The 26,178-nt window shown below is 36.0% G+C and overlaps 2 protein-coding genes across 2 annotated transcripts in view; one reads left to right on the plus strand and one right to left on the minus strand.

Moving 5' to 3' along the window:
- Nucleotides 1-8,126: 8,126 nt before the first annotated feature.
- Nucleotides 8,127-26,178, minus strand: part of ubac2 (UBA domain containing 2) — a 31,175-nt gene continuing 13,123 nt past the window's right edge. The window contains 5 exon segments of the mRNA NM_001080561.2: nucleotides 8,127-10,679; nucleotides 11,260-11,388; nucleotides 17,977-18,231; nucleotides 19,841-19,888; nucleotides 20,546-20,669. Of these exon segments, the coding sequence (NP_001074030.2) occupies nucleotides 10,572-10,679; nucleotides 11,260-11,388; nucleotides 17,977-18,231; nucleotides 19,841-19,888; nucleotides 20,546-20,669 (664 nt within the window). The 3' untranslated portion in view covers nucleotides 8,127-10,571.
- Nucleotides 23,280-25,989, plus strand: gpr183b (G protein-coupled receptor 183b). The gene is given in 2 exon segments (NM_001130812.1): nucleotides 23,280-23,366; nucleotides 24,868-25,989. A coding segment is annotated over 1 exon segment (1,101 nt). The 5' UTR covers nucleotides 23,280-23,366; nucleotides 24,868-24,888.

Here is a 26,178-nt window from a genome sequence, read left to right on the forward strand (position 1 = left end):
GGTGTACTTTTCTGTACCTATAGTGTAAGTATAAATAACGTTTACGTAAGTATAAGGGAACAAACTGTAATGCTCGGGTAATAAGGGGATAACAACCAGATATTCAGCATGAAAGGTACCGCGTAAGTACAGTGAAATAAGGTTGTACTTTTCTTTAAATTGCAAAAGAACAAACCATAATGTTTGCGTAAAAGGGGAGTAACAATAAGATATCCATCACGCAAAGTATATTAAGTTTACGATGTACATTTCTTCAAGTATTGTATACATATAAAGAATTATGCAAGGATGGTGACAACCTATTGCTATCTGCAAATGTACTGTATATGCACCTGCGTGAGTACATTAGTACTCTTATTCAGTGCTTGGGTTTTATATGGGGTGTTTAATGAATAAAAGGTTTACAACCTGTGAAATTATGAACCCTTATTGTATACTGTATGTATTTTAAATCTGCAATTCAATATAAAATATATTTCCATACACTACTTACCTTATGTTTACTCGTCGATCTCACCAAAGCCATCAATGTCTCCATAACTCACTATCAACAAATAACTTTGCATGACATAGTCCTACCGTCAGGGTTCAATGCAGATTAAAACAGGCTCGCATCTTTACTGCTGTTGCACAGGGGGGCTAACTGTTGCATTTCAGTAAATGTATAGCTGATGCTTTATAGAAAAATCTAGTAATTTGGTCTTCAATCAATAAAAACTGCTGCTGTAGTTTACTCTGTTCTTAGTGTTCAAGTATACACTAGTATGTTAAAGTTCAGCTTCTTCCCTCTTTGTTCCCTGTAGTTAAAAGGTAAATACAGTATTTGTTCCCTCCTTGTTCCCTGTACTTACAGGGTAAATACCACATTTGAGGGTTGTAAATTAAAGTGAAGCTTTGTTCCTCTCTTGTTACCTCCTTGTTCCCTGTACTTACAGGGTAAATACCACATTTGAGGGTTGTAAATTAAAGTGAAGCTTTGTTCCTCTCTTGTTACCTGTAGTTAAAGGGTAAATACAACATTTGTTCCCCCCTTGTTCCCTTTAGTTTGAAACCAAACTTAACAACATACAAAAATGTTTGTGTAATAATTATGCACAATAGAGCCACCTGGTGGACAACTAAAAATGTGCACCGAGTCAAACAAAATGCAAACAAAACAAAAAGACTGTAAAACGTACCTGCCGAAAGACAATTAAACACAAACATGTTGTCTTCTGTCTGTAGTGCACATCCGACCCCTATATACACAAAATAACAGAGTTTTCGCAGTGAGAAACGAAGTAACATGAAGACAAAATGATGATTGGCCATGCGGTTAGCACTTATGTTAATCTCTAGAAAACTGCCACAAACCTAAGTTAACAATAAAACCAAACAAATAAACAAAAAAATAATAACATAATAATGTAATATAGTTTTCATAAAATGACAAACACTTGCTTTAGAATGATAGAAATATGAAATACACTCAGGAGCAAAGCTCTGCACAACATACCCCCATCAATACACAGAAGCATTGTGAGGGGGGAAGGGGATAAGACAAACTACTGCAACACAAGAGGTACAGAAAGGGGTGATGTGCAGGATTATTATTGCCATGGAAAATAAATGAAAATGACTCTCAAAATTATAAAATTCACAACATAATGTGAAAATATTATAATTTTAACAAAGTGCAATTGTAACTCTGTTACATAAGTAAATCCAAAAGTGAGTGTGAAATCTGGCGGTAACCTTTCCTGCTCTGTCCCTTTGCTATATTAGAAATAGCAGGGGAGATTCACTTATTACTCCAGGTCAGAATAATATTAGTTTCGGGGTTAACTCCCTCCTCCTTTTGTTGCAGCCAGTGGATGAATGAGGACACATGTAACTTGGTCCAATTATTTATTACTATCCGTGTGGTACAACTAAATCAGACCATAAAAAGGGAACATCAGTGAACAACTGTCTCATTACGAAAAACCGTTCCTCTCTCTCTCTCCCTCTCCCTCTGCTTCACACACACAAACACAAACTGCAGCCCCGCCCCTTAAAAGACTTGCACATTTTACAACACTGGCGTTCGCAAAATTTTTGAGTATACGCAGTGTTGATCCATGAGACCCTTGGTTTGGTCTATCCATGGCACTGTCTGCCAATGAGCAGTTGCCATGAAAGGCATGAAAAATACTGAAAGTGATGCTGTAAGATATTGGACCAACTTGCTTTACTATACACTCCAGGAACACATTGTTCCCCCGGATCAAATGTCACACACCCCGACTACTTCAGCGGGAATCAGGCAGATAAAGCACACCATCATCACGAAATCATTAAAATTAAGACAACTGAAACAAATGACACGTTACAGTACAGCATTACATTATATGTCTATACACACAGGCCTGTGTTTCTGTAACGTGGAGACTGACACGGATGGATCCATTATGCAGTATTTTTATTTATCAGGCATGGGTCAGAGGCAGGCGGCGTGATTCAGAGTCCATGTATCAGGCTTGGGTCAAGGGCAGGCAGCGAGTATCAGAGTCCGTGTATCAGGCTTGGGTCGTGGGCAGGCAGAAGGCAAAGCAGAGTCAGAAACGGGCTGGAGTAATTCACAGGAGATCAGGCAGGATATAACGCTCAGTAATGCTGTCCGGGGCTGAACAAGACTTCGCACTGACTGAGTGTTTGAGTGCGGCTTATAAAGGGTACGTGGGTCATTAACTGGATTCAGTTCAGGTGTGCAAGATCAGTGTAAGTGGATGATGTAATGCTTAGAAGTCCGGAGATGGTGGCCTCTGCTGGCCAGCGAGGGGAATGACTGGGACCGAGTCGGTAACAGTTTCATTCATTGTATTCATTTAATCACCGACCCACTGTTGGCATTGTACATTGAGTGGTCTCGACTCTTGCCAGCACAGGGAGCGCACCATACATAATATAACACCAAAGAAATTCTCTGTTAATAACTCGGTAGAAAATGTATTTTATAACACTCTCATTTAGATAGACGCAGTCAAACATTCAGCCCAAATGCTCCAGAGAGACCTGAAACATATGAGTTTCATATGAATTTATATATATATATATATATATATATATATATATATATATATATATATATATATATATATATATATATATATATATATTTATATATATTTATTTATAGAGAGAGAGAGGCCTTTGTAAAATGAAAGTATATTATGGCTTTAAAATGGTTTGATTTATGTATTGTATAGAATAGAAGGCCCTCTTAATCAACAAGATGGTCCCACTGTCGAAGTAACATCAACACTATCCTGGGTAACATTCAACGCTCTTGGGGCCCTGGATTACTTCCACAATGCCAAAACCGAAGAGCTCCACTGATGGTACAATCTGCTCCTTGTAATAAAAAAAGTTGATGAAAGATCATCGGCATTTTGATTTGACTGACCTGGCCAATACTGAATCTTTAAACCAAAAACTGCAAGCTCAGCTGCCCACCTCTTCTCCATGGCTCCAAACTTGGAGGAGTGGGTTGTTATTGGTGCGCACAATGCAATGGTGCCCTAACAAATACTCATGGAACTTTTCGGTCATCACCCATTTTAGAGCCAAAAACTTGAGTCACCTGATGATCAGGTTGTCATGGTCCTAAACTTCGACCACCACCCATTCCACAATGCACCAGCCCCTTTCAGCTTCCTCTGTAGTTGGTGGGCCTACGGGAGGATGGTCCCACGTCACTCCTTTGGACGAAGACCGGCCGAGTTGCGTGGGAAAAAACTCGGCCACCAGGCGCTTGCATGTGAGCCTCAACCCCAGGCCTGGCTCCAGGGTAGGGCCCCGGCTACGCCATACCGGGCGACATCACGGTCCTTGATGTTTTTATACTCACAAGGGGTTTTTGAGCTTTGGGTCATGACCGAAAGGACAAGATTTTGGATACAAGCAGCCAAAATGAGTTTCCGTCTAAGGGTAGCAGGGCACACTCTTATGGATAGGGTGAGGAGCTTTGACACCTAGAAGGAGCTCGGAGTAGAGCCGCTGCTCCTCCACATCAAGAGAAGTCAGCTGAGGTGGCTCAGGCATTTGTTTCGGATGCATCCTGGACGCCTACATAGCGAGATGTTCCAGGCATGTCCCACCGGGAGGAGGCCTCGGGGAAGACCCAGAACACTCTATGTCTCTCGGCTGGCCTGGGAACACCTCGGGATCCCTCCGGAGGAACTGGAGGAAGTGTCTGGGGAGAGGGAAGTCTGGGGTTCTCTCATAAGATTGCCATTTTACTCTTGCTTAGAAACCTTTCAATAAAAAGCCTACAATAACTAACAAACCACAGGAAGGTTCGCAGCTCTGGCACAGTCTTTTGACAGGGCCACGCAACTACTTGCTTGGGTCCGTAGCAACCCACTGAGATGATATTACATGTCCTAATTACCTCACCTCTAATAAAGTTAACCTTGAGTCCTGCGGCTTGTAGGTGAATCCAGCCACTGTAAATGCTGCTGCAGAGAAGAAGAAAAGAAAATTATATCATCCAGGTACAGCAAAACTGACTGATATCACTTGTTGCTCAAAAGCCACTCCATCAAGCGTTTGAATGTGCTTGGTGCATTGCACAGACCAAAGGGCATACGGGTCCACTCAAATAAGCCAAAAGGTGTACAAAAGGCAGTTTTGGGACGATCAGACTCAGCAACAGGGACTTGATTGTAACCGCTGACAAGATCTAGAGTAGTAAACCACCACACCCTTGTCAATGAGTCCAATGTCTCTTCAATTCGAGGTAGTGGAAAGGCATCCTTTTGAGTCTTAGAATTAAGCTGACCTTTTTCCTTAACAATACTCCTGGGGAGGTATAAGGACTGCAGCTTTCCCGGATCACTTGAGAATCAAATAGCTGGCTAATATGAGTCTTGACCAACTCATAATCAGATGGCAGAATTCATCTGTAGCGGTGTCAGACTAGAGTATCATCAACTAAGAGGATTTCATGGGACAAAAGTTTAGTACAACCCAGATCTCCCTCACCGGCAGAGAACACATTTTGAATTCGCTGTGGCGGGGCTTTCACCTGTTCCTGCTCTTCACCTCCTAACTGCCCTAGTTTAATAGTCTCAATATGTTCTGATATTGATGTGGTCAAATTACCTTGTGCAGCCACCAGGACATCCATGGATGCAACCGCTGTCAGGCCAACAGGAGAATTCACCAAACAAGTGAGCCGAAGATTTTCTCTCTATTAGTGTGCACTCCAGCACCGCTCATAAACACAACAAATAAGCTATAGTTGTGATGATTCAGTGTACAACCAACAAACCAACCTTTTATAAATTTGTAAAATAATAGTTATTAATACATTCATTCATTCATTTTTTGTCGGCTTAGTCCATTCACTGTGTTTCACAGGCTTGATTATACCAGCCTTCTCCAACCTAATTCTGAATCAACTTAAGCTTTATTTCATTAGAAAAGGCAGTCGATGAGATTTATTTAAATAGCACATTTCATACACAGTGGCAATTCAAAGTGCTTTCCATAGACAAGAATAAAAACCGTAACGTGGTGAAATTGTAGATTTAACTCATAACTTAAGAATAGAACTCATACTTTAACTCATTGCCTTAAGCCTACAGAGCGTGCCCAACTGCTCTTCGAACACCTTAGAGAATAACTTCAGCATGTTATTTGTTACATGTTACATGTTATTTGACTGACATGTTTAATCTTACAATTCAATGCAAGATTTTGCAGCCAAATCCTGCCACACGATAAAAACCACTTCCCTTTTACCACAGTTACGGGAAGCAACTCACCTTGGCCATCATAGATCACTTTGACCTGAAACTGTCCTAACGCTAACTATCCTAAAGACTCCTTTGCAAGTTTTCAGCTTGACTCTTGCAACCTCTAGTGGCTCAGATGAGAATACCACTTTACATTTTTTTCTCAAATATGATACTCACAGGTGAGGCAGTGGTGCAGAAGGTAGTGCTGTCGCCTCACATCAAGAAGGTCGCTGGTTCGAACCTCGGCTCAGTTGCCGTTTCTGTGTGGAGTTTGCATGTTCTCGCTACCTTTGCGTGGGTTTCCTCTGGCTGCCCCGGTTTCCCCCACAGTCCAAAGACATGCGGTACAGGTGAATTGGGTAGGCTAAATTGTCCGTAGTGTATGAGTGTGTGTGTGAATGTTTGTGTGGATGTTTCCCAGAGATGGGTTGCGGCTGGAAGGGCATCCGCTGCGTAAAAACTTGCTGGATAAGTTGGCGGTTTAGTCTGCTGTGGCGACCCCGGATTAATAAAGGGACTAAGCCGACAACAAAATAAATGAATGAGTCATACTCATAGCCATGCCAGTACCAATTTCCATCATAATTCCATCACACAATTGCAGAAAGCCAGGATGAGCTTATTGTGTTGCAAAGCATGCTGTCTTGCAAACTTTTACACCTCGTGAGTTAGAGAAAATAGCAGCAGAGTGCAGTTTGAAGAAGTGTATCCAGCAGAGATGTTGGAGCTCATGTAGTCTCACACCTATCAAAAATTAACTGGCATGGCACTGTCATGAATTCTGATTTGGATGGTGTCTAAATGGGACTAGATTTACTAGGATTTAATTAGCCACAAGTATAATATTAGTTGTGTGTTGATGGTCTTGAGAAAGATGAAAAGAAGGAATGTAGTGAAGTGACCAGTAGGGGGAGCTAGAAAAAAGTTTTAAAAGAGGAATATACAGTACAGTAGATGTAAGGAGTGAAAGGAGAAAGTAAAGAGCTTCGGCACATTCAATGAGTGCTGCAGGCAACCATTATAATTACAATGAAAAAAGAGCAAGGATGTTGCCAGCAAGTGAGCACTGTAGACTCACAACAAAAAGGTTGCTGGTCCATGAAGAATAATTGAGACAATTTTCCCATTTTTTTCCCAAATTAGCCATTTTGATTTGAGTTAATTTTCTTATTTTACTAAGTGTATGTGACTTATGGAAGAGAAAGACAGAAAAAAATGGGGAGATAGAAAAGAGTTACTTTTTTTGCTCAGCCCCAGGCCCCCTATCTAAGGATCTACATTGCTTTTTCACTACTATCCACAGCAAAGACCAAAATATAGAAATTACATATATAGAAATATAGAAACAATAGGAACTGACTAACATACATTAAAGAGTGAAACTCTTCATACTGTTTTATTAGACAAATCAGTAATAGTTCATTTAACAAAGGATGGCCTGGGTGGGTGTGGGGTTTCCCAGTCTTAAATTCTGTCCCAGTCTGCATTCTTATATTATATACATAATTCACACACGTTTAGTAGGCCTACCTTGAAGAATCAACATATGTATACAGCCTACCTGCCAAAGTATAAAATAATAGGGTGTTCAGGTTTTTTTAAAAATACATTCACTATGGATTGCAAGTGTATGTCCAATGCAATACGTACTAATTTTATTTTATTTATATGGCCCGAGGCCTAACCATAGGAAAATTTGTGTCCCCATGACAAAAAATACTAAGATATAGAGTACTATAGCTGTCAGATGTTATAACAAATGTAAAAAGTTAAATCCATGGTTTATTTGTGTGGTCATTCCAGAATAATTGGTTTAAAAAAAAAAAAAAAAGATTTTGTCCTGTTAACTTGTGTTGGTTTATTAAACTCGTAATTTTTAAACAGCAATGCTGATCCAGGATCAACATTAATCCATTTAAACACTTAAAAATTAATATTAAGATGTACATTATGACATAATCAATATATTTCTATTAAACAAAATGGTGAAGCTTCTATATAAAGTTATATTTTGTGACACAAGGTTTGACTTTAGCACACAAAATATAGAGGTAGCCTTAAGGATGTTCAGGGGACATTGTAGTAGTCTAATGTGCTTATAACTTTTAAAATCTAGTTAAAATATCATCTTAAAGTATAACAGCAAGTGTAATCATTTCATAGACCTACTATTTGACCACAGTGAGTTTTAAACAATGAAGTGTTAAACAGTGATTTAGTTGAACCACTGGCAAAGCTAAACCATTAATATATAAAGTGGAGCAAAAACTTTTTTATCAAACACTTTACACTGTACAAAAACATGTCAATGATCATGATCATGTCATGTCATGATCATGTCATGACAACCATGTTTATGTTACCTTAAATTATTTTAATACGTTTAACTTAATTATTTATTCAGTTTGACTAATGTAAGTTGAGATGACTAGAACATTTCAGTTGAATCAACTCGATTTAAAGTAGCAAGTTTTTTTTGTAGTGTAGCATAAACACGAACATTCACATAAACAGTCCTGTTTTCATCAAACATCCAAATGTCATAAATAAGTATTTTTTATATGGTTCTTTAAAGACATAATTTGGACGCTGGTAATGGGTATCAGTGTTGGCATCCCTTTAATTAATCATTTCAAACAATATTTACCTCATATTTTTGGAATCATGCTGTTAAAAAGCTTCATCCTACTCTCAGATAAACACATTGACAGATGCTCTGAATATTATTCATATTCACTGTGCAGAAAAGCATCATATTGACACACACTTTTAACCAGACTACTACAGCATGGAAGTTCCACTTGTTTCTTTTTAACACGCCACTATAAGTCATGACACTTTTCATCACCATAACCACAATGACACATTTTGTTTCTGCTTAAATAATATTTATGATTAAAAACATCTGAGGCTTTAAGAGAACATTACATATCATGTCATCTGATACATACTTTGTGGTGGTTTCCTAAACTTTGAGAAGTCTTGATTCTGACTAAATGGCCAGTGAGAGAGATATATCTCTAAGATGACACTTACAGTAGTCCAGGTGTACATTAAATACATTGCCATACTAATAGCCCTTTAAGAGTTAACAGAAAATAAATAATTTGCATAAAAATTATTTAATTATAAATCTATCATTTACCCTCATGCAATCCAAAACCACATCACTTCTTCAATAAACACAACAATGGTGAGAATGAGATCATTTAAAGAATGTTTTGGCTGCACTTTTCACAAAAACAAATGTTTTTCACACAAACAAAATGTTAACATGTCAAAAAAAAAAAAAATACAAAAAAAAAAAAAAAAGTGTTGTAAAAAATGATGGATTCCACAAAATTGATTTGTATAGAGACAACATGGAGGAAATTAATTAACTTTTAAATGTTTACAAAAATAAGTGGATTGAACACAATACAATTAAGTTGTCCCAAAAAACCTTCAAGAATAGTGTTGTCTCAGCTTGTTTTAAATAAGTAGTTTAAACAAATAACAAACATCATTTTTTTGAGAGTGTGCTAAATTTCTGGTATTCTAAAGTCATATGAGTTTTTTGTTTTTTTTGTGAAAAACAGACCAAAATGTCTTCATTTACCTTCTGCTACACACACAATAGCAAAACCAAATAAATAAAAAGTATACTTTGGGTATACTAAATTGGAATATTTGAAACATGGATGACAGAGGGACTGATTTTTGGCAAACTCTGGCTTATATACTGTTAGAGCTGTGCTTCGATAGAGCTACTCTTTCGTGGATCAGCCTTTTACTATACTGAACTGAATCAGTTTTAATTTAACTAGAACTACAGCAGCAATCCATCACTGCTCTCCTGCTGGCCTGATTTTCTGAAATGTTCCACGATCAGAAATGTTATGTCTGTTTATTCTCTTTCCTTCATCTATGTTAAGCTGCTTTGGCACAACAAACATTCTAAAAGCACTACTGAAATAAAGACGAATTGAATTAAATATCATTCTTCTCCTCATCTAAAGTTACTAAAATATAGTGCTTTTTTGGAGCTTAATAGCTGGTCTCAGTATACCTTCGTTACCATATATATATATATATATATATATATATATATATATATATATATATATATATATATATATATATATAGCTTTTATGTGATTTAACTTAAATGTATCTTGTTTTTTGTTTGGACTAGTTTTATTGCATGTATATTTGTGTGTATCTTTTAAATTTATACTTTTCATATTTTTACTTTGAGATGGTACTTTTATAAACACACAAAAAAGCTTATTCTTTTTAACTCTATATGAAACCAGCAGGCAAGGCATTCTGCTAAACATCTTATTTGTGTTCCATGGAAGACCAAAAACACCACAGTTTTAGAACAACAAGGAGGGCAAGTCAATTAATTTGGGCAAACTAAGACTTAATCTACTTAGCTTATATAAAGCAAAACAACATGTGGTTTAATAATTTATGCAGAGATTATAGTATGCTTAATTAGAAGTAAGTTCAAGGACATTGACAAATGGCACAAGCCCTGAGACACAAAGTATGTTGTCCACCAGGTTGACTCTATCCATTGGGTACAAGTCAACTACTAATAGTACTGAAAACACTGCAGCAGGAGTGCTACACTTCCTGGTCAAGAGGCAGCCAGACAGAACGTGATATCATCAGCTCCTGTAAGTTGTGTCCCAGTGCATTCCAGTTGGTGTAGTGATGACACAAAAGTAGAGTTCTTAAGTATTTTCAACTTAGTGATTTTATAGAAATAAGTTAAAAAAGTCATTCTCCTTGACTTCCATGTCATCTTCAATTTATTTTGTCTTAGTGCTGAAGCAAGAAGTTTGTTGCGATGTTAATGTCATTATTAGATGCTCTGAGTGCTTCTTGGGCATCCATCCTTGAGAAACCCATCTCCATTAATCTTGCAACCTGGTGATAGCAGCATAAAATGAATTCATTTTTAGTATTTAGCAGAATTCATTTTTAATATACCAATAAGCAGTGATGAAAAAGTCACTTTTTAAAAGTAATACTCTACAATTTTGCATTACTACTTTAAAAAAGAACTAAATCTGTCGCTTGGTTATATTTGATGCAAAGTAGATGTTACAGTACGTTACTTTTTCAAATGTACAAGTTTTCAAATTTATACTAGAACTATACTGAATATCATGAATCAACATATCTGCTCTCTCAAAATATTCTATTTTCCCATTTCTGTCAATAAAAGGGATAGGAGAACTGTCAGCCAATAAATGAGAAATCAAAGTAACAGCCATTACTAGCCATTACTTTGAAAACAATTATTGACATTTTCTAGGAAATGAAACAGTAATGAGCTACTTTACTAGTTACTTGGAAAAAGTAATCTGATTACAAAACTCATAGTACTTATAATTACCCCTCAAAATTGCCCACGAGGCCAAAGAAATCGTACTGACGAAAAAGCTTTTAAAAAATAAAATGGCCAAATAAATCTACACTTGAAATGCATGTCACATGATCTCACCTGTTCCTCTGTCACTGCTGGGTTCTCTGTTGGTTGAGTATAGGAGGGCTGCTGTGGCCCCTCATGGGGCCGGTTTTGTCCTCTGTGCCTCAGAGTGGGGAAGAATCTGTTCCAGTTCAGGAGCCCAGTCTGTTGTGGACAGCAATCAGTGAAGGCAATTCAACATCAATATTAAAGTCACAATTGGATTAAAATGAACCATTCCTATTTTCTAAAGTAAGTTAAATGCAAAAACGTTCTTACATTTCCTTAATATTACACAGAATTTAATCATTTGAATGCTATCTGGATGACATTATGACCAATATAATTAAGCTTAATACCATTCCCATTAAGTAAGGGTGATGTACATCTAGCCGGTTGTTATCACAGATTAAATTGATTCTGATGGATCAATCATGATATTCCAAGGTATGTTATTCTCAGAAAACAACCGGTCTACACAGGTTCAACACAGGTTTTAATGGGAACTTCAAATCATCTTTGCCATTAGTAAATATATTCATAGATGTACTTACAGTATATGCATATACGTTTTTTGCTATTATGAAATATTTATTGCTAAATATTTAACTATTGGAAAATATCTGCTGTTCAAAAGTTTGATAAACATCTATAAAAATCTGCTGAATGAAAGTTGTAAATAGTAAAAATCTTTACAAACATTTTTTTTTTGTGTAAAACTGATGTCTAATAGACATTTAGTAAATAGTCCATTATAAACAAAGGCAAAGGAAGGAGACAAATAAAATATGACAACAAATAAATACATGACTTTAATTATAGATAAGTTCTTCAAGTCTCTGTTTTCTTCATAAGCTAAATGTGTATTTGTCATGTCAACTGTAGCAAAAGTGCTTTAAGCATAATGCGTAAATCTATACATAAATATGCTATAGTGGTGTGTTGTTTCAGAGGCTGCATGCTTCATGCTCCTCTGGCAATATTGTGGACGATCTGATAATTGGCAGGAAAATGATACACACGACTGGATTGTACAGAGTGAAGTTTTATGGAGGGCGGATTACAGTGCGCACTTGTTTTTCAGGTGAAAAAGATAAAAAGGACTTTTAATGCTTTAGCATACCAAGATATTCTGGACAATTTCATGCTCCCAACTTTGTGAGAGCAATTTGAAGATGGCCCCTTTCTGTTCCAACATGCCTGCGCACCAGTGCACCAACATATATCCATAAAGACATGGATGAAAGTTTGGTGTGGAGGAACTTGACTGGCCTGGACAAAGTCCAGACCTCAACACAATAGAACAGCTTTGGTAGGAATCAGAGCATAGATTTGAGTACATCAAGCCATGCTTTCACCTCAAAACATCAGTGACTGACTTCACAAATGTGCTTTTAAAAATAGTAAAAAAAAAAAAAAATCCCTTGAACACACTCCTAAACCTTGTGGAAATCCTTCCCAGAAAAGCTTAGCATGTAAAAGCAAATGTCCTACGACCTTTTGCAATATAATGTTCAATAAGGCTCTCAGCACAAGTTTTAAAATAGCACCATACAAAAGAAATTTTATTTCAAAAGTTAATTCAAGCATTTTTAAGCATCTTTCTGTTTCGAAGTATTTTCTAGGCCTTGAGTTCATGCTTCTGAAACCCTGGTACTATCAAGAAGCATGGAAGACCTGTATGATTTGACTTGTTACAACATCAAATTTCAAACTTAAGAATAACAACCATTTACTCAACGCAAGAAGTCATACCCACAAGAAAAATGATCTCATAGCCACAATATAATATCACAAGTCAACAAGTTGTTGTCCATGACAAAACTAAATGTATCAAACATGTCCATTAATGATAACTGTAGATTACTTTTACATGTAAAGGATCTGTTGAGTATTAAGCGGAGCTCAAATAAATGTAGAATTATTTTGTTTCATTTATGGTTATCAATAGGGGTTACCACCTTTTACGTTTGGCCAGTTAAATCAGTTAAATTATAAAATGCAACATATCCTTATTTTTTTCACTCCTCATTTTTTTAATTATTAGGTATTTTTAACCTTTTTACTATAGAAATAAGCTTTAAAAAAAAAAATCTCCTTGACCTCCTTGTCATCTTCAAATTATATTGAAGCAAGAAGTTTGTTGAGATAAACACAGGCACCAACCTACTGTTAAACAAGGGGTTATTAATCTTAATTTTAAATTAAAGTTAGCATAATCTACCTTTTGGTACAGTAATTTTTTATGACCAGTTTCTAAACTTTTTGCAAATTACCATTGTGTGAATAAAGACAGCACATCTTACTTTGTATTTCCATAATAGAGATTTTGTAACAGAAGTGACCTGCCAAGGTCCATTCAAAAACAATCATTTTCACTATTCTCCAACAGGACATTTACATCACTAGCAAACTCTGTCTAGCTCACAGCTAAATGTACATTTCAAAAGTACCGTGTATGTTTTTTGGTAAGTACCTATACAATTTTTAAAGAATATATTTTCCATTTCATTTTGATGAAGGACAACATAATTTGTTCTTATCAGGCTTCTGTGATAAAAAAAAAAACTGTGGCTGTCTGTTGGTTCGCTGGAAACCATTAATTTCCCCAAATTCAAAATAAACAAGGGAAAAACTATGTAAAAAAAAAAAAAGAAAAATAAGTAATATCACGTTCTATCTTGCTATATATGAGTGACAGAAACATGGAAACCAAGCTAGTTAACTCATCGCAGAAAGATTTCAACATTTCTGATAAAGCAAATGTATCTTTTGAAACATACAGTGTGTCCATCAATGATTTCCCCACAAACAGCAGTTTCTAATCTTCACTATGAAACATGTGAACAAGCCCTTGCCAGAAAATACTTTGTATGGTGAAATTTAAAGTACTGACTTGTTTGACAATGAGTTAAAATACTACTTTCAGGTGACTTTAAGATGTACAGTGGTTGACATGCTAGTGTAGATACTTAGTATCGATGAGATAGTGGTGTAGTTATTACACAATACTGATAACAAATACAACTAAACAAGAGATGATGATTCTCACAACAAGACAAGGTCTTGTCACATTGCTTAGTTTATCAGTCTAAAACAATAATAAAAAATAAATAAAACAATTATTTGTAAAAGTTTTTTCACCAACATTAATGTAAAATTTACAAACATTATTACACTAATATTAAAAGATCTACATTAAATGGCGACTCCATTTAAGCTTGTATCATCAAGTTGAATATGATATATTGAAACACGCTGTGACATTGTTCACAAGCTGTTTCCACAGTTGAAACACTGATCAAGACATGATACACATCAGTAAGAGATGATGAGTTGATGTGACGCTTGAACTGACACAACTTCGGTCATCTGTCACACCAGTCACCTGTCACACAGCTTCAAAGACATTACTGCTTCTCTCATTTAAAAAATAACGGAATTTTCAAGTTGAGACTTTGTTGTCTTTAGTGAACAATCCTAAATAATACATAATTTGTACAAGATCACACATTCTTGTGTCTGAAAGTGTGTTTTGAGCCAAATATATATGATTCATTTTAAATGTTTAAAACAGGGGTGCCCACACTTAGTCCTGGAGGGTTGGTGTCCTGCAGAGTTTAGTTACAACTCCAATTAGACACACTTAAACCAGCTAATCAAGCATTTTCTAGGTATACTAGAAACTTACAGGCAGGTGTGTTGAAGAAAGCTAAGCTTGCTGAGATGAGGGCAGTTGCTCTAAACCTCCTGGGCTGACACTTGCTCATTTGAGTTAAGTTTGCCTTATGATTGTCAATGTTCATATCAACACAACTGCATGCATTTCTGTCTAGAACCCCACAGCCCCTGGGTGCATCAGTAGTGGAAGTTGTGTCTCTCGCCCTCCCCACCTTCCAGAACTCAATGTAGAACCAAATTGTGCCTTGTTCAGGACTAGATTTGAACTGACACATTGTGGAACTTGTGGGAAAAAGTTAACCTATGCTTTCCTAATGTTAGGATCAGAAGGAAACTAAAGCAAATATTGTATTTTTGCAGAAACTTGATTTCAGAGAATACTACGGAAGCAAGAATTGACTTTCATAGAAAGGCAGGGTATTGTGGCAAATTCCACAAAATGCCTTTTAGGTAGACTGATGTCAGAAAGCATTTTTAAATTGCAAAAGTTTTTGTAGCACAATGATCTCTAATGTCAAAAGAACACAAAAATTTAGATTTTTCAACTAATAGTCAATTTAAATGGTAACTGATAAAAAAAATTAAAACTCGAAACCTGAGTGGTATAGCTAATCCTCTCTACCTTTGTTTATGACCACTCCTCAACCCCAGCTGGTCTGTTTAGGGTTGGGTAGCGTTTGGGGTTTTTTCAATACGGATCCTAAATCGATACTTTTAAAATGGTTCCAGTGCCAAAACGGTGCCTGAAGCGATACTTTTGAGCCACAAAATTATGGTGGATGACTCTAGATAAACCTTTTATTTGACAAAATCTTTTTAAAAATGTATATTTTAATATAACAATATAATTAAAGTTTAAAGTAAACATTAATTCATATTTTATATATTTTAATTACATGAATATATTTCTTTTGATCATTTGTTGGTTGGCATGAATTAAGGATTTGCATTATGAAATTACATTAGCTTACTACTACCCTGTGGAAAGGTTGTCATCAAAATACTGAACTCCTTTTTTTTCCTAGGGTTGCAGCTTGTGATTATGCTTACATGGTTATCAGTAATCTAATGATTTTCCTTAATCTGAATAAGACAATAATATGATCAAGGTGTTTACATGAGTTGATTTTTAAATGTTCCTTTCATGATCCTGTCTTACATGTTATGGTACATAGATCGATTAACGTCATTGTGTCACCACGCTATCCACGATTCCTCCAGTTTAATGTAATTTCAGGTGTTTCACTGTTAGTTTTTCGACTTTAACTGCAGTTTTACTTTCATTCAGGAACATTTCATTCATGCCCCCATGACAAACAGGTATTTGATGCGAGCATTAAGTAAGGACTGGTGGAAGAGTGCTCTTTTAATGAAATTTGATACAGCATGTTGAATGGAAAGAAAAATCCTCAACATTTGGCGACGCAAATGTATGTGGTCCTTTAAGGTAATCAAAAATCACTGTTTACATGGCAGTCTAGACTTTTATTCAGAGTATTGTCCTAATCATATTAAAATAGGAGCATTGGTGTCCATGTTTGTACACATTGAAAGTGCCAGATGATGTCGCAAGCTTTCAGAGAAATTGCATTCCTCTGCCTTTAAGTTGATACCCTGCGCCCTCAAACGTGTCATTAAGTTTGACATGTTTCCCCCTTACACACAACTTTTGTAAAGCATCTGCTTCACATTGCTGTGTCAGAATCCTTGCTTGTAAAATACAACTTAGAACACTCAGTTTAGGCAAATTTGATTAACTTGATCATGCGTTGATCTGAAGAGAGTCGCTCTCACTCATCGAATGCGCTGTACTGCGTGCATTGCATGCGTCCGTTCCCTAAGCAACAAGAACAAACACCTAATGTCACCTGTCAACAGGTTTCGGTACCCAATCTTAGTCTGTTTTAGGGTTGTAACGGTATGAATTTTTCACGGTATGATAATCGTCTAAAACAATACCACGGTTTGACGGTTTCGCGGTATACGGTATGTTACAAATGTTACAAAATAATAGAACAGTGAAGCGAATTTGACTTTTTCCAAATAATATATTTTTAGTTACTATAAACAACACCACTTACAATGAACAAATAAAAATAAGAAAATAATAAATAATGTGTCAAAGTCCAAATAAAGTCCAAATAAACATGGTGCAAATCCTCAGTAAAAAATAGATATAAATATTTACTATACTATAAATAGTTACATAACGAAACTAGATTCAATATGGAACATCCTTAGGTTCTATGTGCCAGCATGGATTTGGATGTGGTTGTATGCAATGCAGACAAACAGCTGCATCTTCATTTGCGTCTTTTGAAAACAGCAAGAGCAGCAGTTCGTCTTTGCTGTGTCACTGTTTTGTCATGTTTCTGTGCTGCTGTGCATGCAAAAGTACTTAGTATGAGAATTATTTCATGCAAAACTTTTTTTTTTGCGTTTTATTTAGCCGCGCATAAATGAATGCCTTTCTCTCATTCCGTGTTGTTCAAAAAGCTTGGTCCACAAACAAAAGCGAAACCTATGCTTATTGGTTGTGATATAGCGAGTTTGAACCAATCTGGGCATGGAGGAGGGACAATGCATCAATGTATCATGTCTGATTTGTCCGGAGACACAGTGACGAGCGTTTCTTTGTCAAATCAGCGTTGTCAAATGTTGATGACGTAACCGCACTGATTCCGGAGCCTCTGAAAGTCCGCGAATGTTATGTGATACGGCACTGGAAAGCTGAGATTCTCTTCTTTATGCCAATCTTTGAATTGTATGAATCGGATCAGCGGATCAAAAGTTATTAAACATTTAAGAGCAATACTTATTTTTAGCCGCGGGCGGCTGTCTCGGTCTTTAGGGGTTAAAACCGTTGATATGCAATTGTTCATGGTATGATAATCGTGCACGTTCAAATCGTGGTAAACCGTCATACCGGTATATTGTTACAACCCTAGTCTGTTTAGGACCAAGTTATTCAACAGGTCAAACTGCTCTGGCTACTGGTGAAGAGGAAGACCCGATGAGGCCTCAGCACACCCTGAAAATTCAGCAAATTCAATAAAAGAACAATAGAAGTACCTGAGCCTGCTGTTGCTGTGTATTTCTTCTGAAGTGTGCCAGCTGAGAAAGGAGCAGTTGCTGATCCAGCATATCCATCCTCTGCTGTCTCTGGATATCCAAAGTAGCCCCCATCCCCAGCGGGGCCTCTGCCGTGGGCTCAGAATCGGAGAAGATTGGCTCCAGAATCACTGAACCACATCTAGCTGCCCATCCAGGCACACGCAAGAACTTCTGGACCGCCAACTTATTACTGTAATACAACATGCCTGCGATCTGGAAGAGAGTGATTGGTGAAAATAGAGGTGTTACCATAGATGGGAGTAATATTGTATTTAAATCATACACAATCAATGTGACGAAATGTAACTTGACAAATTAGCAGTAATAAACAGAATATATTACTAAGGGCCCTATTATACAACCGGCGCAATGTGGCACAAGGCTCGGCGCAATAGTCTTTTGCTACTTTTAGCTCGGCTCAAGGGTCATTTTGAGGTGTTGCGCCACACTGTTTAAATAGCAAATGCATTTGCGCTCAAATGTGCGCCCATAGGCGTTCTGGTCTAAAAAAGCAGGCGTGTTTTGGCGCGTTGCTTTTGTTCTTTAGACCAGAACAAAGTCGTTCTATTGTCTGGCGCAAAGTGTGCCTGGCTTACACACTACACACAAGATGCAGAGCAATACGCAAATATCTTTACAGTACATATGAAAAAGATATAATATCTTATATATATTGACGTAAAGTAAATTCACTTTCGCTTTAGCTCTCGTGGATAGGGAAACCTTACGTCACAGACATCAATTAGTCTATAAATAATACATTTCGTTTGTTAAGCACTAAGATTTGTTTCAAAACTATTTCTAAATTCAGTTCTAATTTCTAGCAAACGAATAAATGAACAATAAATACAAAGTGTGGTCAAAATACTTATTATTTCCAAATAGACCTGCCATGCCCCATATGGTCTAAAATTTGACAGGTGGACAAATCTAAGCTTGTTTTTAATAAAACAAATATAAATATGGATATAATAAATAATACTGCTAATAATAATAACATTATAAAAGCAAATTGAATGAACTGAAATAGCCTCCTGAGATGAAGAAAGTAAGGCAGTGATTTTTAAATCTTCATGTAGGCTAGAAATTAATATGTTGTGTAATATTTTAATCATTTATATTTATATCCTATTTATACATATAATAAGGATATACAGGATATAAATATAAATGATAAATAAATGATAAATCATTTATATTTATATCCTATTTATATATATAATAAGGATTTATACATTACCTTACCTTACAGGAGATCAATGTAGGTGTCGGCTAACACTAGTTTTGTCTTCCTAGTTATTATTTCAGAGCCATAAAGAGAATTACTGCTAGATAGCAATCACCTGTATTTTCTTCTTCATGGCCAGGCATGTATCAGCAAACTAATAAAGCCCAATAAAGCTCAGACTTTCCCGAATAAAAAGTGATCCATCAGATCCTGTATGTCAGAAAGTATAGTTTACTGCTAACCAACTCATTTTATGATGGTAAAATAACACAGAAATCGAATAATAACGCTGCAATCTCCTCTCGAAGCTCCGACGTCTGCTTTGAGAAACTGTCAATCACGATTCCACAGGCTTTTTAAGTTAATTATTATTATTTTTTGTTGTAAAAAAGGTAAAGGTATGCTGTTAGCTTGGATATATAAAACAAAGCCAAAGTTGCTCATTCATTTAACAACTCCACTCGCTGACTGCTTCTTTACCACTGTTTCAACATTGACAACCCTACACTACAGTAAATGTAATTACTTATAATTGATATGTAATCAATTAAGGTTGAGTCAGAAAACAAGGCAGCAGAGAAATGTTATACTTACCAGTCCACTACAAGCAACAACCCACATGTAGGCACTTGAGGTCAAGAGCTGATGACATGACAGCAGAAAACAAAAGAAATTCAGAACTATTTAAAGCACTTTCACATCTACAAAACACAACTGAAACATCTTAAACCAGCGCAGCTAAATTACCATCAAACTTAACTGCAAGTGCCCAACACAAAGAAAGGTTAATTGATGCAAGAATAAAACAAATAAAACCATAATGCATTATTGGATAAATAAATTACATTTGTTAGTTTTATATAGAAATGTTTATAAATATTTTTGTAAATACTGAAAAACTGACAATTTCATTGAAAGGTCAAATGTTCCCAACCTATTTATGTTTTTGCAGTAAAAATGCAGCAACTTCTGCTATCGCTAATATCTTAAACAGCTCACAAGCACCATCACAGCAAAAAAACCACAAAGAACCACTTCTTATCTAATTTCTCATGTGCCATCAGTCTGTTACACCACAATCATTTTATCTGCTCTTGCAACAAATTTGTTTGAAGAAAAAAAAAAAACATCTTATTAGTCTTACGAAACCTTTTTAATCTAAACTTGCTTATCAACAGAGGTGTTACAGATGTCACTAAAATGACACAAACTAGTTCTCACGCAGATTACATTTTTGAGATATACTTGTAAAATATGAAATCTTACAGGGTTAAAGAAACTGTTGATTTCTAAACTCACCTGTGCACCCACGATGTATGTCAAAGACTTGTTTGTGATTGAGAAGTGGCCGAGCAGCTGAGTCACATGAACTCGTGGGATGGAGCGGTAGAAAGGCACAAACAGAGCAAAGACTGGACCCAGCCTAAGAAAGCGCAGAAAAAAAGGTAAGACAATAGGAAACTTGTACTTTTTTTCCAGGAGAAAACACACCATTCAATGGTACCATTTCAATTCTTTAGCATCAATGGCATAGCATCTATAATCTATAATAAAGAAAAAAAAATTTACTACCTGTCAAACAGTTTGCAACAGTTACAATTTTTGTTTAAAAACGTTTTTAAATTAATTGTCTTCTGCTGACCAGAGTTAAACCTATTTAACCAAAAAGATGACACTTAGCATTGTTATTAATAGCTATTGTTAATTTGAAATTATTAAAAATTAAAAATCATAAACAATTGATCATAAAATAGCAGCAAATGAACATATTAGAATGACTTCAGATAGATCATATAGTGTAACACTTAATTTAATCATTGACTCACAGAACACAATTACATTATTTTATGATTTATTTTAAATTTAAACAATATTTTTTAAATAAAAACAATTCACCTACAAATCGTAATCTTTTTAAACTTTTGGCTGGTATTGTAGTTTGGATTGTGTCAATATCTTAGAGATATACTTCTTGTGTAATTTAACATTTTTTAAACTTAATAGATTTATTGTACAGTGCATTCGGAAAGTATTCATAGCGCTTCAATTTTTCCACATTTTTTTTTATGTTAAAGCCTTATTCCAAAATGGATTAAATTATTTTATTACCTCAAAATTCTACACACAATTCCCCCTTGACAATGTGCAAAATGTTTTTTAAAATTGTTGCAAATTTATTAGAAATAAAAACCTGAAAAATTACATGCACACATGCATTCACAGCCTTTGTTCAATACCTTGTTGATTCACCTTTGGCAGAATTTACAGCCTCAAGTCTTTTTGAATATGATGTCACAAGCTTGACACACCTGTCTTATGGTCTTTTGCCCATTCCTCTTTGCAGTACCTCTCAAGCTTTATCAGGTTGGATTGGAATCGACTGTGTACAGCCAATTTCAGATCTCTCAAAAAATGTTCAATAGGATTTAGGTCTGGGCTCTGGCTGGTGCTGCTCAAGAACATTCACCGAGTTGTTGTGAAGCCACTCCATTGATATTTTGGCGATGTGCTTTGGGTCATTGCCCTGCAGCAAAATGAACTGTCATACCAGACTGAGGTCAAGAGCACTCTGAAGCAGGTTTTCATTCAGGAAGTCTCTATACATTGCTGTACTGATCTTTCCCTCTATCCTGGCTAGTCTTCAGGTTCTTGCTGCTGAAAAACATCACCACAGCATGATGCTGCCACCACCATGCTTCACTGTAGGGATGGTATTAGCCTGGTGATGAGCGGTGCCTGCTTTTCTCCAAACGTAACACCTGGCATTCACTCCAAAGAGTTCAATTTTAGTCTCATCAGACCAGAGAATTTTGTTTCTTGTAGTTTGAAGGTCCTTCAGATGCCTTTTGGCAAATTCCATGCAGAGAGTGACTTCAGTCTGGCCACTCAACCATGTAGGCCTGATTGGTGGATTGCTGCACAGTTTGTTGCCCTTCTTTAAGGTTCTCCTCTCTCCACAATACGCTGGAGCTCAGACAGAGTGACCATCAGGTTATTGATCACCTCCCTAACTAAGGCCCTTCTCCACCGATCACTTAGCTTAGATGGCCAACCAGTTCTAAGAGAAGTCCTGGTGGTTCCAAACATCTTCCTATTATGGATGATGGAGGCCACTGTGGTCATTGGAACTTTCAAAGCAGGAGAAATGTTTCTAAAACCTTCCCCAGCCCTGTGCCTCCTGTCTTGGAGGTCTACAGACAATTCCTTTGTCTTCAGGCTTGGTTTGTGTTTTGACATTCAGTCAACCCTGGGATATTCCTTTTCAAATCAGTGTAAAAGAATGTACCCGAGCTCAATTTAGAGCTTCAAGGCAAAAGCTATGAATCCTTACGTACATGTGATTTTTCAGGTTTTATTTTTAATAAATTTGCAACTATTTAAAAAAACTTTTCCACATTGTTGTTATGGGGTATTATGTGTAGAATTGAGGAAATCAATGAGTTTAATCCATTTTGGAATAAGGCTGTAACATGAGAATTGTGGAAAAGGTAAAGCTCTATAAATGCTTTCCGGATGCACTGTATTTTACCAGGATTTTTAAGTTTTGGGACAAAATATAGAAATGACAATTTGATATGATTTAGTAAGGTTTACTTCTACCTTAAACATTATTTCTTTTAATCTTGTCTGTTGACAAATCGAGCTCTCTGTGTTTTGCAGTTTTGAGCAGATGAGCCAAGACCATGAATGTCAAATTTTAGTAAAATGAAGCAACAATGGTTAACAGATTTCACAATAGTTTTCTTCAACGTGCAAAAACTTAAAATTGGTAAACTATCTTTTAAGTTAAGACTAGAAAATCTTATTTTTGCATTACAACTCGTATATTCCTTGTATGAATTCTTTGGTAAAAAAAAAATAAAAATAAATAAAAAGTCTAGATGTCTCAGTGAAAGCCACAAGATAATTTCAGTTCTCCATAAAGAGTTAAACATCCTCCCCACAACACTGAAAGAAGCAAAAGGAAAGTGACGAAAAGAGCAGCAGAAATGGAAAAAGAGGCAGGAAGAGATCACTTTCTCACGTTACACAGTCACATTTTAAAAGTGAGATGAGACTTAAAAAATAGCGAGAAAGAATAGCATTGATGTCTAACTGAAAATCTGCTTTATGCCATCTGGTGAGTATAATTTTATCAAATAATACAATTAATGTGTGAAAATACAGAAAAAAAAAAAAAAAAAAAAAAAAAAAWTATATATATATATATATATATATATATATATATATATATATATATATATATATATTCTGGTAAATGTATGTTAAATGTTACATATGTGTGTTAAATGTGTGTTAAAACAATGGTAAACATAACTAAATACTGTAGAACTAAATATTACAATAAAAGTGGTTCAGTAAACAGCTTTATTTGTTTAAAGCAGCCTTCTGTCTATCTGGTAATTTTTTACAAAAAGATTTAACAATAAGTAATGCATTAATTATTCCTTTCTTACATCTCTTTTTAAATTTTTAAACAATGTGAATATAATTTTTGCTTTTATTACTGTTTTAATAAATGCTGAAACTTAAATCTTAATAAGAACTAACATAGCCACATAAAGCCTTAGTTGGGTCTTATAGAATAATGTTACTGGATGCATTTGGTATCATTATTATTTTTAAATAGTTTATTATATATTTCAAATATACAGGGTTGTTATTTTTATCAAATGTCAACAATAATCCCAAAGTGTTTAAAAACTGTCATTTATTTTTCATTTACACACTACACAAATCAGATGCAGACAAATGCAGACAAAACAACAGAAACTTGCTGAGAAATGCTTTAAGTAAAAAAATGAATAGAAAAAAAGACCTACAGCAGCCTACATTTACTAAATAACCAAACTATCAAGTGCAGATTATAATACCATGGGCTCAGAAAGACACAACACAACCATCAAAATATCAAATTAATTAAAACAGACAAATTGCATAATTATAAAAATAAAATCAAAAATCGAAAAGTGCTTCAGGTGTAATTAATGTGATTCTCTCTCCCTCTTTCTCCCTCCTTCCATTACTGAATTAACAATGACAATGTTACTGAACTTTGCTTTCGATATATCATTTACCATATTGTTTAGATATACAATTGAGTCATGTGATCACAGTGTTTAAATGAACTCCAGAAGCACCTGAACTTTTTTACCCTGGTGAAGGCAAGTTTTGCCAAAATGTGTTGGTGCTGTATGATTTCTGTTAATAGAAAAGCCATGTTAATAAAGTTTTTTAAAAATATTTTCAAATAATTTCGAGTGCTTATGATTTTGTAGATAAAAATAAGATTTTTCATGTCAAAATAACATTCAAAAATTCCTTAAAAGCATTGAGGTTTAAAATGTTAAGCAAAATTCTAAACCCTGTCAAACAGTGCATAAAGTCAGTATTTATTATTATTATTAATAAGGATCATGAATCTGAATAGAGGAATGGCATCTTTACAATAAAAAAAACTGCATTTCTGCTGAAATATTAATTGTAAATGTTTTATTTACTCATTACATTTCTTATAAAATGCATAAATGCAGACTTGGTAAACTTAAAAAGAATAATAATACATAATATACTATTTTAAATCATACTGACCCCAAACATTGCTGCCTCTGTCTTTGCAGTGAGGTCTCCTGTTTATAACTATGATGAGTCCTGATTTAGACCTGAACTTCTCTTCCAACTGCAACTTGTATGATCATCGTCCAGTGGCCCGGGTTCTCATACCACTGGTCTACTCCATCATATGTCCAGTGGGACTCTTAGGAAATGCTCTGGCTCTCCATGTGGTGATCTCCAGCACCACCAAAATTAATTCAATCACGCTTTATTCCGCCAACCTGGCTGTGTCTGATATCCTATTCTGCCTGTCGCTTCCTCTACGAGCTGTTTACTATGGATTGGGTTTCCACTGGCCGATGGGAGAAGTACTGTGTAAAGCCATAGCACTGCTCTTCTATTTGAACTGCTACGCTGGTGTGAACTTCATGACATGTCTGGCGGTGGACCGTTTTGTGGCGCTAGTGTTTCCTGCTAGACTGGCAAAACTGAGAAAGGCAAAAAATGTACGCTTTGTGTGTCTGGCAATATGGCTGCTGGTGCTGGCCCAGACGCTGCCCCTGCTAACAATCGGCCTCACTAAAACCGAGCCTGACAGCAGCATCACCTGTATGGAATACCCCAATTTTGAGGGTGTTTTCAAAGGGCTGCCCTACATGCTGATCGTGGCAGTAGTTTTAGGTTTTGGCATCCCAGTGATGACAATCATCGCTTGTTATTCAATCCTGACTCACAAACTACATCAAGCGGCAAAGTCAAACCAACTGACAGAACGTTCCGGAAAGACCAAAAAAGCCAGAGGAGTGATTGCAGGTGTGGTATTTGTGTTTGTGGTTTGTTTCAGCCCATATCACATAGACATCCTGCAATACATGATTCGGAAGCTTCTCTACGAAACGGACTGCAAGGAACTGCAGTCGTTTCAGATCTCTCTACATATCACGGTGTGCCTTATGAACCTAAATTCCTGCTTGGATCCCTTCGTTTACTTCTTTGCATGTAAAGGCTATAAGCAAAAGGTAATGAGGATGATGAAGTGGCAGGTTGGCACCCACTTCTCCAGTGTGAAGAACTCTGCTGAAAGTTCAGGCACAGGTGATGTGCTCGGAACACGCCGCAACAATAGGATAATAATGAACAATGTTGGAGAGGATCAGCAGATTTGTTATCAACCAAGCGCAACATAAGCCTCATTTTATGCACACTTTACATCAGTTGGACAGAAGCACTCGGTGCTACTCACTACTCACTACTCAACGAACAAACAAAACCAATGTTTTTGACTTACAAGCATAATGAAAGCAAGTAATTTGAAAGGATTTGGAAGGCAATTACGATTGTGATCGTAATTCATGTTTTGGTTCACCACAATGTAT

Source organism: Danio rerio, chromosome 1 (assembly GCF_049306965.1).
Source record: "Danio rerio strain Tuebingen ecotype United States chromosome 1, GRCz12tu, whole genome shotgun sequence".
NCBI classification, from domain to species: Eukaryota; Metazoa; Chordata; class Actinopteri; order Cypriniformes; family Danionidae; genus Danio; species Danio rerio.